Source organism: Rissa tridactyla, chromosome 3 (assembly GCF_028500815.1).
Source record: "Rissa tridactyla isolate bRisTri1 chromosome 3, bRisTri1.patW.cur.20221130, whole genome shotgun sequence".
NCBI lineage: Eukaryota > Metazoa > Chordata > Aves > Charadriiformes > Laridae > Rissa > Rissa tridactyla.
Window position 1 is genome coordinate 6,812,666 of NC_071468.1, and position 18,448 is coordinate 6,831,113.

The 18,448-nt window shown below is 38.5% G+C and overlaps 1 protein-coding gene across 10 annotated transcripts in view; it reads right to left on the reverse strand.

The window, feature by feature from the left end:
• Positions 1-18,448, reverse strand: part of KIF16B (kinesin family member 16B) — a 140,411-nt gene that overhangs the window by 115,756 nt on the left and 6,207 nt on the right. For all 10 annotated transcript variants that reach the window (XM_054194584.1, XM_054194585.1, XM_054194586.1 and 7 more), the window contains exons 2-4: positions 8,687-8,756; positions 7,556-7,669; positions 3,157-3,273 (exon numbers count right to left, since the gene is read on the reverse strand). In XM_054194584.1, coding sequence (XP_054050559.1) covers positions 3,157-3,273; positions 7,556-7,669; positions 8,687-8,756 — 301 coding nt within the window. The remainder of the gene's footprint in view (positions 1-3,156; positions 3,274-7,555; positions 7,670-8,686; positions 8,757-18,448) is intronic.

The window sequence follows — 18,448 nt, forward strand, 5'->3', positions numbered from 1 at the left end:
CAGAGCTGAAATGAGTGAATGTGCCTCCCAGGAATAAAGGGAGAGGAACACATACATACAGATGAGCTTTGGGCTCAGAGCTGCAAACTCAGAAGTGGCTCTACAAAACAGTCTGTCAGCTATAATTTGCCTCCCATACAAAAATGCCTAAGAGATTTGATGTGATGGACTAATTCTAATTCTACGCACCGCTGAGGCAAGAAATGTTCTTGCTTAGCGTTAGGGGCCTTGTAATTAAGCAGGAGGCATCTTAGGACAAACCAGACCCAACATCCAACATGAGCAAAGCCCAGGCACTCCAGGCACCCAAGCGAGCTTCCCTGGTGGGATTCTACAGATATCCGGCAGCAAAGGAAAACGTGAAGATGGTGCACTACTCTGCATCAGGCTCTGGCAGGGTGAGTGCTCCATGGACAAAGATTTCTCTTCTACTCAAACTCCCACATAAAATCTCACCCTTTTTGCCCAAGCCAACTCCAGTCTGTTCCTGTGCTAGTCCCCTCTGTCCTCATTCTTCAGCTTCCCACTGCATTCTCTGGCCCAACAGTCTTCTTCCAGGTGGCATCTCTGAGCTCCTCTTCCTCTTTCCTTTGCCCAGATAGAATTCCTGATTCATCATCCAGTCCCCTTTTTTTTTTTCGTAATCATACTCTATCCCTCCATTTTGCCCCTTTCCAGTTTCTTCCTCCTCTTAATCACAGCCTCTCTCTGTCCTTCTCAAACCAGGCTTCGTTCTTTGAAATAATAATCTGTTCTCTCCTTCCATCATACCTAGCCCTTCACCTGGCTGCACCTTGCTTTAAAAAATAATAAAATAAAATAAAAAAATTAAAAAAAAAACCCCACCCCTAGAAAAAGGCAGAAACATGCAGCTTAGTAGGGTTTTTTTGAGACAGTTGCCTTTGCTAACAAAGGAGCAGCCTTTTCCAACATGTATCAATCTCTACTCCAGATAAAGTTTCAGGGTTCAGTGTTGGAATCTCCCCTTCATATTTTTTTTATTACTTTAGAAAAAAAAAAAAAAAACACAGAAAGATGAAAAAGTGAGACTTTTCTTTCATCTCATGCTTGGAAACACCTGAATAGTTTTAATTAAAGCTTAAGGAAAAAAACATGAAAGATCCATCACAAAGTTTTAGGCAAGACATTAGTGTCTGACATAATTTTGCAACAGCGAAGGGAGTCTTAAAATGGGAAATACTAGCTCTAATTGAGTAACTTCAACCATAGCAATATAGTGATGAGAGAGGAAGAACACACAGTTGCCAGCGTATTTCATCAGTAAAATATACATCTTACAGAATGTACACTGTTTATTAGAAACTATATTTAAACATTTTCTCTCTTTTCACTCCTTACAGCTCCAGGGCAGGATCAACCACACCTGTGACAGGTTTTTTTCTGAGTTACAGAGTTTCCAGTCATGGAAATCTGCAGAACCAAAAGAGGTAGTTCATTCAGAACTTAATGTTCTCATTAAAAGCCTGTCTTCCTTCTGTGCTATCTAGCCAGAAAACTCATTATTGCAATTTAAATGTACTGTTTCTTACCCATCTACCTTGGGCATAGGAAACACATTCTTCCAAGACGTGAAAGGCTGCTGCAGAAAAGAAGGGAATACTTTTTTTCCTTCAGTCTTCCTTTCTCTGCGTACGCAAGTCTGATTTTCCTGATAGATCATATTTTATAGATCTCTGATCATTTCAGTATCTCTGCTCAAGACTGAGTCTAACTGGTCCACATATTTCTTGAAATGATTGCTGCCCACAGTATTGCAGAAGAAGCCTTCCAGAGCCAAGAGCAGCAGATATTGAAAGCAAAATGAAAACAGAATTCATACTTTTTAAGGAGAAGTAAGGAAAAAAGAAAATTTATTTCCAATTCAAGTTTTCTTATAGCACTGTAGTCTCTCTGACAGGGCCATCAATTTTCAAGCATTTAACTTGGCAGCTGAGTATATTTTATACACGTTCTGTACAAAGCCAGATTAAAGTATTTATGTATCATGGCAAGAAGATTAGACCTTTATTATTGAATAGTGTCAAACAAACTTCAGCACCTATTCATTTGCAAAATGTCTTGATGATTACCGTCATTACATATAGTGAGGCAGTCTCATAAAAATGTCACTTTTATAAATTTCTGAAATAGAAATCCACATCTAGGTCATAAGATCTTTTCTGGTTACAAAAGTCTATTCTGCTTACCATATCGAAGTTAAATATAAACCTACTTATTCTGTGACAACTGAAAGAAAAAGAATTACAGCTAATTTACTCTCCTAAGCTAAGGGAGGTACAAAGTGGCCAATCTTACATTTCAAAAGAGTGATCTATCTGAGGAAGGACGAGTAGCAATATTCCCCTGTTCAATTCTGCTGGGAGAAGACATGCTGTATTTTTTTCCCCCAAGGATTAAAGGGGAATGAAACCTGTAGAAGCAAAACGGGCTTCATCAGTCTGCCATTTTAAACTGCTCCACTCCCAACAATTCAGTGAGTTCTTTCTGTCCTTGGGAAGTCGTGGAAACAACTGCAAGAAAGCCCTTCATTCACAAACCGCCAAATGTCCCTCCTACCGTACCTTCCTTTTCCATGGTCTTCACTGCAGCGCTCAACAGGACTTAATCCTTAAAATTAAAGTTACCGTATCATCTCATAACAGTTTGCTGAAACTTAAATTTAGCAACTTTCATCCCCAGTTTCTACTCCTCACTTGATAGCCTTCCCTAAACAGGGGTGAAGGACCTATTTTAATCTCCTGACCCTTCAAAAGAGGCGTAGAAAACAGATCTCTTCAGAAAGAGCCGATCATTCACGTTCTCATAATCAGTATCTTCTTTTTTGTCTCGAGTTGGGCATAGAAAATCGTAGGTAACACTTGAAATTTTTGGTTTTGTAACTGAACAAAAATTATTGCTTTTTGTCCAACATAACATAGTATCACTTAGAGACATTTCTTCCAACTGTAAATATCTACGTATAAAAGAAAAAGCTTCTAAAACCTCCAATTACTAATAGAAGATATGATACATGGGGGGGTCAGTCACATACAGACAGGATCACCAATAATAATTCCATAAAAACATTCTTTTGCAATAGCAAACTTTCAATGCATTGCTACAGAATAAAATGCACATTTGCAAAATGCAACATACCGCATTTCCCATCATGGTGTAGGACTTCCCAGATCCAGTCTGTCCATATGCAAAAACACAAGCATTATAACCTTCAAAAGCAGATTTAAGCACATCTGTACCAAGATTTTTGAAAACCTAAAAACAAAGGAAGTTTTTTAGGACAACAGAAGCTTGGGGAAAAAAATTTGTCATCAGTCCAGCATGGCAAATGTTACAACAATAAACTACCAAAGTATAAGCTAGGCATCAACCGATGACATTTAGTACTAAATTTTACTACTGTAGTTTACAGCACTGACAACAATATATTTTCTACTTCTTTTTCTGTGAGAGATCTACCCGACATGCAGAAATATATAAAAAAAATAACCAAAACACTCCCTTCTTTCTATAGCTACAATTTCTTTCAGCTAATCTCAGCTATTTCATTCACTTTCCCTTACTGTTAATATCTGCTCACTTTTTGTATCTTTGCCAACTCACCACGTTCTGCCAACATCCAGCCCCTTCTCAAACGGAAATGTTTCAGTGATCCCATCAGGTTCTCGGTTTGTGTTTTTGGAGGGGTTTGGTTGGTTGGTTTTGGTTTTTTTGCTTTAACCAAGTGTCAGAGAACGAGCCATTATTTTCAACATATTTCCTCCCTAACTGGCTTTTACATACTATTACTTTTTAGGCTGGCAAACATGGAAACTTGTTTTCTATATGGCAAGTGACCTTCTTTCCTCAGCTAGCCCCTTCTCTTTTGCCCTCAACATTTACAAACTGGTAATGATCCCTCCTCCACACTCCATAATTTCGAATCTGTTCTCACCTAGTAACTTCATCTCTCACGAGATGCCTTCACCACCTTTCTCTGCAATACTGGCTCCAGTATCCCACCCAGACTCCTCACATTTCATTATCATTACCCCTCATTTCCATCCATACACCCACTGGCCCACCGGGCAAGGAGTAATACTTGGTGCACCTATTCTCTCAATGAAAATATTCATCTGGGTCTCCTGATCCAGACATGATTTTCAGAAAAAAAAAAAAAAATCTCATAAATGCTTCACCTAATTTGGCTACTAGTCCACGGTATATGTGGTTTAAATTAATCAAGGTGTAAAAATCATTATTAATAATGAATGGCGCACACACACAGTATAATCATGCTACTCCTCCCCCTGGAGGAGTGTTGGGTAATTTCTTTAATCATTAATGCTCAGTTGCAAGTGTACCTTTGGAATACTTAACTTGACCTTCCCTTGAGCAAAGGAGTTACAATGCTGTAACCTGTTATACTTCTCAAGGAAGAAAAGTATAAACATCAGCCAAAGCACAATTTCCTTTTCACTTGTCATTTGAAAAGGAGCATCTTGATGTAATTTTCCCTCCCGAGTAACTGCTCCTTTATTTTCTCCCACTTTTCCATTTCCCTATGTCCACGTTTTTACCTCACCATCCAGACCAAGTCTTTATGCACTGTGGTTTTGACTGCATTTTCCCTGTTAAAAATTTGTGTATAGCTTGCATAGGACAGCTACAGTCGGTGTTGTCTGAGCACAGAGGCTTAACACACAGGTAGAAGAAAAGACAGCGTTAGGATGGGACTTTGTCAGAACCAAATGACTGGGACACTGGTTTATCACAAAAGGGCAGTAAACTCATCAAAATTCTATTTGTTTCTCATCCATGAATACCAACTAAGTAGCTTGATGGTAAATTGCCACTCCCACTCTAATTTTTGAATACTAAAGCACATTTTGCATCTATAAGGCATATTAATGGGGCATGTAGTATTAGACAAACTTCCCTTTATTATTTTTCTGCCTTTCAAAAGGAAAAATATAACAATCATGAACAAAGCGCACTAGGCAACCGCATTACCAACAATCAAGATGAATTTTATTCCATGGCAAGATGAATGTGAATCAAAGATGCCCTTCTTCTGTGCCACTAGTGCAGTAAACTGGAAATTCTGCAGCAACTTGATAAGAGCTTAGCTACAAAGTCTTCCAATTAAATATGAAATGAATAACACAAGCAAAACAATAGCTTGTGCAGCATTTGTTTGGAAATTGCACTCCCATGGTTTGACAACTCCTTTTGTTTTCAATGTGCTGCATGCATTGTAATTAAACCAACACTTGAGCCAGGGACAACAATATTTTTGTGGCTGAGCAAGAGAAGTCAGCATTCCTGACAGTAAGGGTGAAGAAGACAGTCTGGGGTTGTGGGGGACACTGTAATAGCAGAATATTGAACATGGACATCTAAGCCATGTTTAAGATTTATTGTTAGCATCTATTACTATGAACCATAAAGCTCACAGCTTTTTTAAAAAAAAAAAAAAGATTGCTCGAGGCTGCTGCAGCGATCCCTATATGGGCATTTTAATTTCTTTATTTCTCTAAGCTCCTGATGCAGGCAAGTTATCCTCCTCTTGCCACAACCTGACCTGCTCTGAAACAGAGGCAAAATGGCACCAATAAGGGAAAACTTAGAACAAGGAAAACTTAATTTATCACTTATATGTGGAAACTGGACATCAATGCAGGGTACAACCTGTATATCCATTTATATTAATTCAAGTTTCCTTTGCAAATGGCTGTCTTAATGAGAATTAACTTCAGTATTTTGCAGCACATTCAGATTCTGGAAAAAACCTGCACTGTAACAGCAACAGCCAAACAACACGATGGTTTCTCTTCCAGGGATTCTTCTAATGAGGTCTTGTCTAACACAGCTTTCCAGAAGTCTCTAAAGTCAGGTAAAGAAACAGCTACCTAAAGGATCCAAGAATTAAATACCCATAAACCTAAGGCACAATCAGTGCTTACAAAGAATTTCTATAACAACTTTTATAGTACATTTTGCAGACTTTTCCAAATATGCATTGATACATCATTAATACTTTTTTATGGAGATGTACTCCTCTATATCAGGAAGAGCTGAGGATATGGTAATCAGTTATTACTGAGAATTATATGCATTTTCAAGAAACTAAGTAATATTAAGCTGAGACACTAATTGATTTGTATAAGCAAACTTAAAGCAATCCTTTGTCGCATCTGCAGAACCACAACCAAAAATCTCAAGCTTCAGTTAGAACCAAAGCATAAAAAGAGAAGATTAAAGCTGCTTTAATTAAAATAAATAAATAAGTCTCTGCATGTTCAACTTGAAGCGTTCATTGAAGTTCTAGTAAGGCCATATGGACTGACTGACCTGCTTAAAAACATCCACTAGAAACTATGGTTCCAATCATTGTGCTCAAATACTCGACTTCTTTAATTTGACACAGTGCTAAAGTAATTAGGGTATTTCTACATCAATGCACAAATAAATGTATATTTCTTGATATTTCACAGAACATAGCAAAAACTGTGTTACTTAAAAAGAACACCATCAAGACATAACGAGAAATTTTAAGAATATAAAAGATCGAATGTTTTGATTAAACACTAACTAATAACTCAGCAAAATAAAGAAAGAAGCTTTCAGAAAAAAAAAAAAAAAGAGGACCTACCACTTCAACTTGGCTTCAACTTATTGTTTCTTACTGTTAGTTTTAATTCTGAAGCTTTTTAGGATTAGCCATGCCAATATCCCTGATTTTGGTGGTTTCAGAATAGATGAGGTACACACCAAAAAGGTACGTATCCAACTGGCTTACAGTACATTCGGCAAACCCTTGCATTGCTTTAATGGGAAAGAAATACTATCACTTCGATCTTACCGCATCCCAAATTCCACAAAACCAAACGAGAAGAGAGCAATCACAAAACACTGGAATGTTACTTAATAAATTTATTTGGGAATGTGAAATAGCAAAAAGGTTCAATGTTCACATGAAAGGCGAGGTCAGGGAGAGCCTATCTGTTCATCTAAAAAATGCCTATAGCTCTGAGTTTTATTTTCTGTTCTGAGCGTGCAGGAAGAAAGGCAGTTTGGTCCTTTCCTAAGTGAATACTCAAGGGAAGAGGAAGAATAATCTTCTTCAATATGTACCAAGACTTTTGGACAAAAACAAACCCCACTTCAACCAGATAACAAGAATGTTTGTGTCTAAATGAATTAGAGATATATGCTTGTTTCTCAAAAGTCTTTTTTTTTTTTTTTTTCAAAAAAGCTTTTCAAAAACAAATTTAGTGCTCAGAGAAGTTTTCTAACTTGACCTCACAAGACAAATCAGGCAAGAGAACTAGGAAGAAGGCACTTAGCCTGCTGTACTAGAAAACACAGCACTTAACAATGTTAGATAAGTTAAAAAAAAAAAAAAAACCACAGAACAAAATTCAAATTCTCAGGTACCTAGGGGATTTTTAAATTGCGTAAGAAGTACTTTCAATGGAAAGAAGTTTCAAAGAACGCTTTCAAGCCAAAGAAAAGGAAAAAAAAGAAATCAATTATTCACATTCAGAAATCCTACCATTTCTTGACAAACAAAGCTGGGACTTTTACTGTCTGCTGAGAAATAGGAAAAATCATAAGTAAATGTCTTGGTTCTTTCTCGTCCTGTGTCTCCAGTACCACCCTCTGGCACCTATTTTAAAAGAAAAAAGCAAAAAAAAAAAAAAAAAGAGAGCTGGTACAATACATCCTGACGAAGTAATCAAAAACACTTTAGAATAAATAATCAGAATGCAAATTTAAAAAAACCACTATACACATTTAGGAATTTATAATGACAGGTTAGCCTATTACTCCACCAACAGAGAAAAAATTAGCAACAGATATACCGTTCAGCCAGAAGGATAGTCACATTACAAGACAGCACAGAAGGAATTATTTGGATCTTAGCTTACTGCTCCTAACACCCACAGTACATTTTTGCCACAATATTTACGTTTAGTTAAATCAGTCCTGTATATGAAATTCAGATTATAATAAGGGATTATCCTATACTTATAATTAATAGGAGCCAGAGAGACTTTTGCACTGTGAACAGCATTTCAATGCAGAGTCGTAATTTAAATGGTGCTACATACCTGGTGCTTAAGCTATCATCATGCACAAGACATGACAGCTAGCACTATATTTCAGCAATATTCACTGGGATCTGAAGCAGTCTAAACAAACTACACAATGAAATTACTTTTCATACATTTGTCATTGGAAATTATCTTTGAAAAACCTATTTGCTGTGCATGGTTTCTCTTGCTGAGAGAAATGTTAAAATCTACCACCAAAATATTGTAAAAAGGGATGGGTACTTTGGTTTTGGTTCATTTTCATGGGGATTTCAGAAAACTACTTCTACAGACGAAGTAAAGGTTTAACAGCTACCAGGCATGTACCTCTATTCTATTGTTGGCTTTCATCTTCCAGCTAATTAATAACCAGAGTGATAAACCATCAAAATACCTGTGAGATACAGTCTATAGAGTGGTTTTCAGAAAGCCACGGCAAGCTTAACCTGTTTCCCCAAAGGATTACTTCAACACTGTATTTTAAAAACTAAGGGCTGTTCTCCACAGCGCAGTGCGCACCGCTGTTTTGTCCAGTCATATCTTGGCAGCTGTTCTGTTAGGAATTCCTTTTTTAAATTGTGTTTACTCACCTTTAAGTTTGTGATTGTTGTTTTATTTTTTTCCATTGAAATAATAAACTTTGCATTTAGGTCTTTTTCCCTGCAAGAAAAACAAGACTTGAGTATTGTAAATAAAACATATCACAAAAATCCACAGTCGTATCTCCACTCGCTAAGTTGCTTGCCACAGTCAATTATCAAGTGAATTCATTTTTATTTCCTTTTTTAATTGTTGTGACCAACATTTATTTATTGCTCTGGGATACATTTGAAGTACTTGGGCTTGCCTCCAAATCCCTTCATCTACAAACAGAGTGGCAGCTTAGGGAAACCTGCTTCAGAAGTTTGACTCTGCAAGTCAATTAAGCAGTTTGTTCCTAATTTGAAGCACTCTGATCCAAAGCCCAGGGAAGTCAATTATGTGGCTCTAAGGAACTGAGAAACAGAACGTTCCAAGATAAGCCCTGGCCTCTTACCACCATCCGAGTACCAGCAGTTCCCATTCACCCATATAGCCTAGGTAACAGGGACTAAATATTTAAACCACAAAACCCCAGTATTTTAAAACTCTTTTAGAAATGAGGTATCCAACATATTTTTTGAGCTGTGACAGACCATGGCAGTGCAGGAGAGAGGTTCTGCTACCAAGGGATTCCAGGAAGAAAAAACTCCAGTTCCGCAGCAGTGTTTTCATGCACGCACAGCTATTTCACATCAGTTGTTTTCTGACCGTTTTCAAAACTATCATAAAAAAAATCATTAGCTTCGCATCTAAAACCAGCACATCTCAACCTGCTTGCTAGAGATGGGATTTCATTATAGTTAGTCATAAGAGTAATACAGGCTGCTCTTGAATGACAACCTTGAGCACATCTCCTGTGCTATTTATTAAAAACATGTACATGAAAAAAAAAAAAAAGAAGGCAGGAGAGGAAGACTGCTATATACACTATACAAAACCTCACTCCCCAAATGCTAACAGACACGCCTGTTCCAAAACCACCTGCTAAGTCACCAGATAAACTGGCGTGCCCTACTGGTGCAAAGGAAAGCAGAGGGCTTTAAGGCAATAAAGTGCTGCTTTACCACGCTGCATGGTATCTCAGTGATTCCCAGATACCCGCTTGCACCAACCAAAAATGAAAAAGGAGAAACTTCGTCCTAGTAACAGGAGACCCAAGTTCAGGATTTTAGTGTGACATTTTCTTCCTCGGTTGACTGTGCAGCTATCCTTTATTCACATTCCGTTTTCCAGCAGAAATTCTAAAGAAAAGCAAACCCCTTTTAAAAATCTACATTAATGAATAAAGATTAGGCAAATAAAAGTGCTTATTTAAATATCAACACATTAAGTTATTTTCTAAGCTAACAAAATATATAATTGTAATAATTACAGCATTAATTATACAACTGAATTTAGATCTACCATTGAAAAATGTTAGAGGCATGCCTTAAGAGATACCTTTTAGTCATTTCCATGTCACCCTTAGTAGCTTTTACTAGGTCTACAGTTAAGAGACTGAAATACTAAAATATAGCTATGCGTAATAAACAAGGAAATGGAGAAAGAGTTTCCAATGGTATTTTTTAGTAGGAAATAGACTTTGGCATTGCAGTAACGCAGCCTGTTACTGCAATGGATGGCTACCATTCATCCTGCTTCCTCAACAGTCTCTACCTGCCTGTAACGATTTGCTCAGCAAAGGTATAATAAGTAATGTGGCCCAATTAAATGGTCTATCTTACTATGAAAATTTGTTTCAAATATAATTTGTAACCTGCTTCCTCTAGGAAGTATGGAAGGACTCTAGGCAGGAAGAAGTTTGGGCCAGAATTATTGCTTTTTTATCTAGACTTCTTCATGCTTGAGGTGTATGAGGCGAAATAACAAAATATTTTGGTGCTTTTTCCCCCCAGACCTAGCCAGCTCTCCATATTACAAAACCTAAAAGATACTTAATAATGGAAAGCTGATACAAAATGTTTACAAAAAGTCTACATTCTGTTACAAAAATCTAACACCCATATATGAGCTACATAAAATTCTGAGAATCCTCCAGTCATTAATTTTTGTGATAACACTGATAATATTACTAAACGTTATTAAAGAATGAGGAAAAAAACCAAAACCACAACAATTTGTAAAGGACTAGCCAATAAAAAAGAATCATAAATAAAATCTTGCGTTTTCATAGGGGAAGGGATAGGGAGAAGACAACCTAAAACAGGAACACTATGATCAGAATCAATAAGCCAACCTGAGAGAAGTGAAAAGAACTAACAGGAATCAAATGTTAAAGCTTCATTTTAATATGAGACAGCCGAATATAATTTATTGTACACATAAAGAGTTTGAGAGGATCTCATAAAAAACCAATTGCTTGCATGATGCCAGTTATTTCCAGGCACTCATTTAATGCAGTTCAGCACGGGCTGAGTCCCTTTCAAAAAGTTTTGATTGCAAGTTCCACATTAATTAAAGGTTCAGGCTGTAAACAGCTGCACTGCAGTTTTGGGTACCCTTCCAAGAACCTTCAGGGCTAGGAGAACCCTACTGCAACCAGCTGCTTCTCCAGCACCCATAGGAACCACCAGCCCTATCTCAGCCCAGAGACAAGCCCCAGCCACTAACCAAAGCCTCTGCCCCTGCAAGTTCCACCCCTCTCATCACAAAGCAACGTAAAGGGGCCGGCTGCCAAAACTAGTCCACAATTAACGCTTTGATGATTTAAGCAAGCTTGCTTCCCCCGAAGCCCAATCTGCTCCCACAGCAGTGTTTAGGGTCAGCCTCTGGGCTGCTCTCCCTGTTCTTTCATACACCACGTGGAGTTCCAGCATCACAAGGGAAGGAAACTTAGAACCCGTGATCCCGTGGCTCCTAACCAAACTACAAAGTGATCAAGCAGGCAAGTTTCTTGGCACAGACCCCAGGAAATACATCAGCCCAGTGCTATTATTAACCCTCTGCTACGGCTAAATTCAGCTAGTCATCTAGTAATTAATCGCAAGGGGACAGTATACTTGTCTTGTAATGGGATAATTTGATAAATGGTTTACTTGGGCAAAGTTTTAATAATTTCATCACAAGGGACACATGGGTTATGAAAAACTGCCCCAAACTGAAGATGATTCAGCAGCTATATCAAAACATGGCAGCTTCACGGAAAAAGCTGCAGTGTAGATATCTCTACGTCAAGTTTCTTCCCCTACTTCCCTTATATTCCCTGCTTATTTTCAGAGAAAAGACCAGAGCGGTTTTTGCTCCTCCATGGGCATTCAGTCAATACCATACTACAGGCAACCAAATGTTAGCAGTACCTCCAGGTTTCAAGGCAACTTTCAACGACCCTCAATCATTACGTCACACACCCAGTCCTCCACAAGATTTTGTGAAGATGCTACCACAGAGAGAAGGGAGAAAAGCATGGAAAAGCACTGTCACCTCAATTATAAATCAACAAGGGAAGCTTTAGAAAAATCCCTATTACAGACATGCAAAATGTGTTTGGTTTTTTTCCCAAATTCATCTCTAAGGCTCTTCAGTGGATGCTTAAGATTTTTAACAGTGACTTTTTATTAATCTCCTCTGCGTTATTCAGACACTAGAGCACTTATTATAGCTTATCCCATTAGAAAATCGTGATATTGTTTTCCATTAAATTGATACTATGGGAATCAGTTCTGATTACCATAACACGTGTCAGACATGACTCTGAAAAGAGAACAGGAAGAAAAAGGTGTGTTTCATCTGGGGGGTGGGAGGGGAAAACCGAAAAGGACAGGACAGAAAGTACAACCAGTTTTCCCAAACAGTGCTTCAAAAGAACACTTCAGCAGACTTCCGAGGCTGCGCGGACAAGGCCGCGGAGCATCTCTGTGTCAAAATGGAAAGACGGTCTGTAAAATATACTCTTGGAAATTCACCTAACTGTAGACATCTAATGGAATGTCTATTGGGAAATGATTACACTGAAGAGCAGATGTGCGATTTTGTTTTTCGACTACTCAAAACCATAGTCTCAGCACTTGTAAAAGCAACTCAACCGTGCTTAATGGCTTTTCTTTTCATCAAAGTGCCTGCTACTTCTTATATTCACATTTTAGGCACAATGTTACAAATTTCCTATTTTATCACTCTGCTTGTTCACTACTGGGGTATTTCTGGGGTCACACAGTGAAAGCACACGGGTTGCCTAATGACCAGAAGAATTCAAGGTAGATTTAACTGAAAAGCAGGCACAAAGAGTGCCACAGAAAGAACCTGACTTTTTCTTGTAGCTTGATAACACACTAACTGTATGTTTGCCCCGATGCCCCACCGAATTACACAGACCAAGAGCACTTCCCTTTGAGTAACTCTTAAAAGGGGAACATTCAATTCAACAGTATGCTTAAAGTCAAACAAAAACCCTACTACAAGAAATACTTTGTTACTTTCTGTAACCACAGGAAAAGTAAAGTTGGTGCAATCTCAAATACCTCACAATTTCTCTTTCCTATCCAGAGGTTTTTGTTTGGTTTTGTTTTCTGTTTGTTTTGGTTTGGTTTTTTTTCCTTCAATGCTTTTTGAATCATTTTGCAGAAAGTACATTTTTTTAAAACGTGATTCCATATCCAGGTGCAGTTAAAAACACAAATCTGGTGGTCTGTATATAAAAACATCTTCATTACCTTTTGGGTTAAAGTAATTTTTTCCACAAACATCAATAACAAGTAGTTTAAATATAATATTGGCTGAGACCTAAAACCAGAACAAGTCAAGCAATCTGATTTAATCACAAGACTTTGGGAATCCACTGTGGCTTGAGTCACCGGTACTACATGATGACACTGTATAAAAATTACCGTTGCCTTCATGGCAAGGCAATAGTCCAGCATATCCGGAGCTCAAAGTGACCCCATGCTGTTGACCAACGTGGCTACAAGCCAGTAATTAAATGACTGAAGCCATGTTTACACTAATATAGTCTAAAAGTCAACAACTCCACATTGTACACCCAGCAGCACAACAGCAATGGGATGCCCTTTGGACTCAGTTTGTGAGGAGATTCCTAGGTGGATTCTCCAATAGCTGGTAGGGGCTGAAGCCTCCCCCATGTTCCGGAGAGCTCTGCAGACTCTTTTACATCCTCCCGTTCTGTCGGAACAACACATCTTCATTATCTTCGAGACCTCTACCAAGCTGTCAAATCCGGCTGACATCGGCCAACAGATTCAAAAGCTGCTAGATGGGAGCAGACTGGCTGCCAGACGGGTTGCGCAATCTCTCAAGTTTCACCTCAAGAAGCCAGATAAGAAAACTGCAGAAAAAATTCCTGGGGACTGAAGTTAAAAGAAACAGCTTTCTATGAACACAACTGCGATTGTGTCTCAGGAAGAGAAAGAAACTGTGTGCATACTTGGTACTTTAAAAGAATTTTGTCATAAAGCACATTTTGTGTGGGCATAAGGTTTTTCGTGATCAATGTAATCTCAATAATTAGCTAGCGCAGACTTACAATGATATCCACTTTCCCTTTTGTGATACCAGTTTTTATAAGCAGCATTGTCGAACTTTGCAAATAGTTAAATGAGAGAGTTCTGCTACTCCCAGAACTTCCTTCACAATGCGTCTGAAACCAGAATAATAAAGCCAGTGACATAGAATGCAGAAGCAGGGGAAATCTTGTACATCTCATGAAACAGAAATATTCCCTGAGCTTCCATACTAGTACACACCCAGCAGTTCTTGTACGAAGGACAACCTAGATCAAATTCCTTTAGCCATAAGTATAAATTTTACCAGCAATACTGAAAAGCAGTAGTTTAATCTACAGCAGCAAGGCTCACCTGGAAATGAGCATACAGGTGTCCTTGTGCTGTCTTCTGTCAAATGATAACTATCTTTTTGGGGGAAACTATGCACACTCATGGTAACACATACAGACTGGTCAGTACATTAAATCAAGTACCTGACCTGGCTTTTAAATTTGTGTTTTTCATAGCATTACAAGCAGATTTCACCTCCCAAAACCTCAGATCACATCTAGTAGGTAGCCACATCAGCAAATTTATAAATCATCAGCAACAGCTATCTTTAAAAAAAAAAAAAAAACAAGACACCTTACTGTATCCACACACACCATGGTCAATGATCACATAATCACCTGAAAAATATTTAAGCTTCAATTAGCAGACTACCTCAACAATGACTTTTCTGCTTTGCCTGCATAGATGGAGCATCAGATCAGGCTCAGTAATGGCGTTACCTGTAGGAACTAGTCCTGCATACTAAGTTTTAAGATATCCATGTGCGAAAACCCTCTTACACGTTTCTGATGTCAGCCTTTAAGAAAATGTAGCAGAAGCCCACCTTTGGCAGAAGCAACATAAAATATAACCTCAGACACAACTAAGTTGATTTGAATGACAGCATGGAATGTTATTGTAACTATTATGACACTATGAAGTTTCCCTAGGACTCTTAGATTTTAGTCCCTGTGATAGTTTGCTTTTACTATCTTGTTTCTTCTGGTTTGTTCTTTTACTCCTGCTATTCCAGGTCATAAAGACAGTACTGGCTTAAACTCTCGTGTACAGCAAAATGCAATCCAAAGAAATCACGCTGTTTCCCTGCAGTGCCCTTGTCTTTCGTGGCAGAAGGTCCTCAAGTTAGAAATTCAGAGGAAAAAAAAAAAACGTGCCTGACCTCACAGATTTATTAGCCCCACAAGTAACCCGTAAGGCTGATGTTCTGTCATTCCTTTCCTCAACTGAGACGCATACAAACAATCTGGATTCAACAACAGACGACTTCAGTTATCTAAGTACAAATATCTTTCAAATGTGTAAGCATACAGAAAAATGATGGGTGTACTCCAGGTTCTGTATTTCACTGCTGCTTTGAATTTACAATATAAACTCTTTGGAGAGGAGTCTTCATAAAGCCAATATTTGAAGTGTCTAAGTCTTCAACAATAAGAACTTCAGCCCATCAGTAATTAAAATGCCGAGTGCCATGTACACCCTCTTTCTGTTAGATAACTCTGAAAAGCCCTCTCTCAATAAATAACCCTGGCTTTGTATTCATAGCTACAGCAAAACAGAGGACTTTGCTCTTCAATTCAGTCAGCTGTTCTTACCAACAATACCTGCCTTTCAGATACTCAGACTTCTAAGAGTCTTCGAGTCCAAGAGCTCAGCTAGGTTAAAAGTGCTGAGCGCTAATCCCATTTATTTCAAAACCGGTCTTAATTTCAAATAAACAAAGCCTCAGAAATCGACAGACCCACCTTTCTCTTGCTTCCTTTCATTGGGAAAGCTACAATACAGAGAGACTCGTTACTGTTTTCTCTGCTTTTTGTTGAGAGCTCCCTGAGACCAGCAGAGTTTGAAAGTATTTTATTTTTCATTATTTTAGTGATATAACATGCGTAGGTAACCTGGCAATGTGTTTGATAATCCTGAAATAAATTCATTAGGAAACACTATTCTAAAACTCATTTTTCAAGTTAAAAATGTTTAAGATCATAAAGTTTTGGAGATTAGAAATCATAAGTGAGCCCAGTTTAATTTGTTGCCCCACATATGCCCACGCTGCCACTGTGCTCCGGCCCCGCTGGCACTGGCAGGCCTTTGTTCTTCAATGCTAGGGCGGGGGACAGAGGAGACAAGGTAGCAATTGTGACAAATCCCACAGGCTTGAAAAACTTTTGAAGTATTTGCATTAAAGCACTAAAAAGGACAGAAAAATAAGCACATGTAAAGAGAGGCTATATGTGAGCTTCCCGATCTCGGATGGTTTACGCAAGATTCACTGTCAGTCACGGCCATTAACTCTTCAGTTGATAGGAAGCCGCTATTTTGTTCAAAGTCCACAGAGCTCCTTCTGCAGCGGTCACGTCTGCTCCAGTTTTGCTGCTCACCAGGACAAGGATACAGCTCTGCACTTGGGGCTCTCCCTCCCCGGTACATCTTGCTCGATAGATGAAAGCAGCAAGATCCCATTTTAAAGACTGCATATACCCTGTTTATTCTCTCTCCTGTGTATAACGCTGTGCAAAAACCACTGCAGAGGAGGTCAGGGGTGGAACAGCAAGCACAGGAGCTACTTAGAAGCCACCCAGGTCTAGTCTCACCTTCCCATTCAAGCAAGATCATTTCCTGCAATGACTTTCTTCAAAGGAATTAGCTCTTCCCAACTGCCTGGGCTTTCATTCCCCTCGGGAGACTCTTCCACAACCTGCACTATCTCATTAGCAGTAATTCCTTAGATACTGTTTAAGCTGATCCATTATTAGCTTCATTCCAGTACTCCCAAGATATTATGAAGGAGACATAACTAAATATTTAATTCCTCTTTTCCACATTTAAGCCCTGCAAATATTTCTAGATTTGCATCTCCTAATCTATTACGGTAGTCATAACACATAGAGAGTACACATTTAGCTTGATAATTTTTGAATCGATGATTCCTGTAATTTTTGTTGATCTTTTCCCACGTAATTCAGATAGTAAGGTTCCAGAAACAGGACTTTTGGAGATACTGACCCAGGGGCTTGCTGGGGGAAACACCAACCACAGCTTCAGTGTTTGGCTCTGCAATATATTTGCAAACTAGAACTGCACTGTGATTGTAGCGCACTCCTAAATTCAAATTCATTTCTAAGCGGAAAAACTTCAAAGATTAACTACAGAGAAAAAGGGCACAGAAAGAAGAGGAAAACAAGCCACTGATGTTCAAAAACCTTATACTTTAACACAAGGGAGAAACTCTAGAGAAACAAACCACCAGAGAGTGCTGGCATTCCCTATTGCTCGCACCCTTACGTTTCAGCTTGCTTCAGCACTGCTGACATTTGCTATTGTGGAAAAGCCTAAGGAGAGTCCAACAAGTTTTTCTAGAATATCCTGACCTGTGGCATACAAATTCCCAGCCAACTATCATCCTTGGTGTTGGCTTCTCTATTTGGCTTTAACTTCTCATTTTAGCAAAGGCCATGCTCTCATTAGACCCCGCTTCTTAACACATTCAATACTGCATTTTACCACCCCTTAGGAAACACATGGTTAGACTATTTGCAATTTAAAACTCTTCAGGAGAGTGACTGTTCTGCTTTACATTTGCAATGTTCTCCTTAAACTACTGAGCAAAATAACTTTGGCTGTTTTCCCCCCACCTCATGGCTGCCGCTTCTTCCATTCCTACATAAGCACGCCTGATCTACTTATCTACTACGATTTATTACCCTTATGCCAAAAAAAAAAAAAAATCTTAAAACCTAAAACCCAACCATCTACCATGCTATTATATTCATTATAAGATTCCTGTCACCTCTTCCTTATTCTTGCCACTGACAACCAAGAGTTTTCTGTAAGCCCACTAGGCTCTTCTCTGTTTTTTTCTTTTCTAGTCCTTACAAGTTTGAGTCAACACTCTGCTGTGAGCAAGCTGTCACTTCTACCTCATTTGCTGCAACAGCAAGTTCTCCAACCTTTCCTCAATTTTCAAATGGTCTGCTTGCAGCCTTACAACACAGCTTAGTACATCCCTTTCTCAAACATATGATCCACATAGATATCATTTAGAGGAGTCTCACAATACATAGCACCTATGTTTCCTAGCAAACACTGCTAGGTCAATTGCATCTTCATTCCAGAATTACAGACAGGAATAACAACAGCCATAAACAACCATCACTGAGACTTTTATAATCTTTCAGGGCATTTTTACATAATTACTAATGTTTATGTCACGATTTTCTTTGGTACCCTTGCTCAAAGAACAAAATGTTCTCATCATGTTTAATAAGC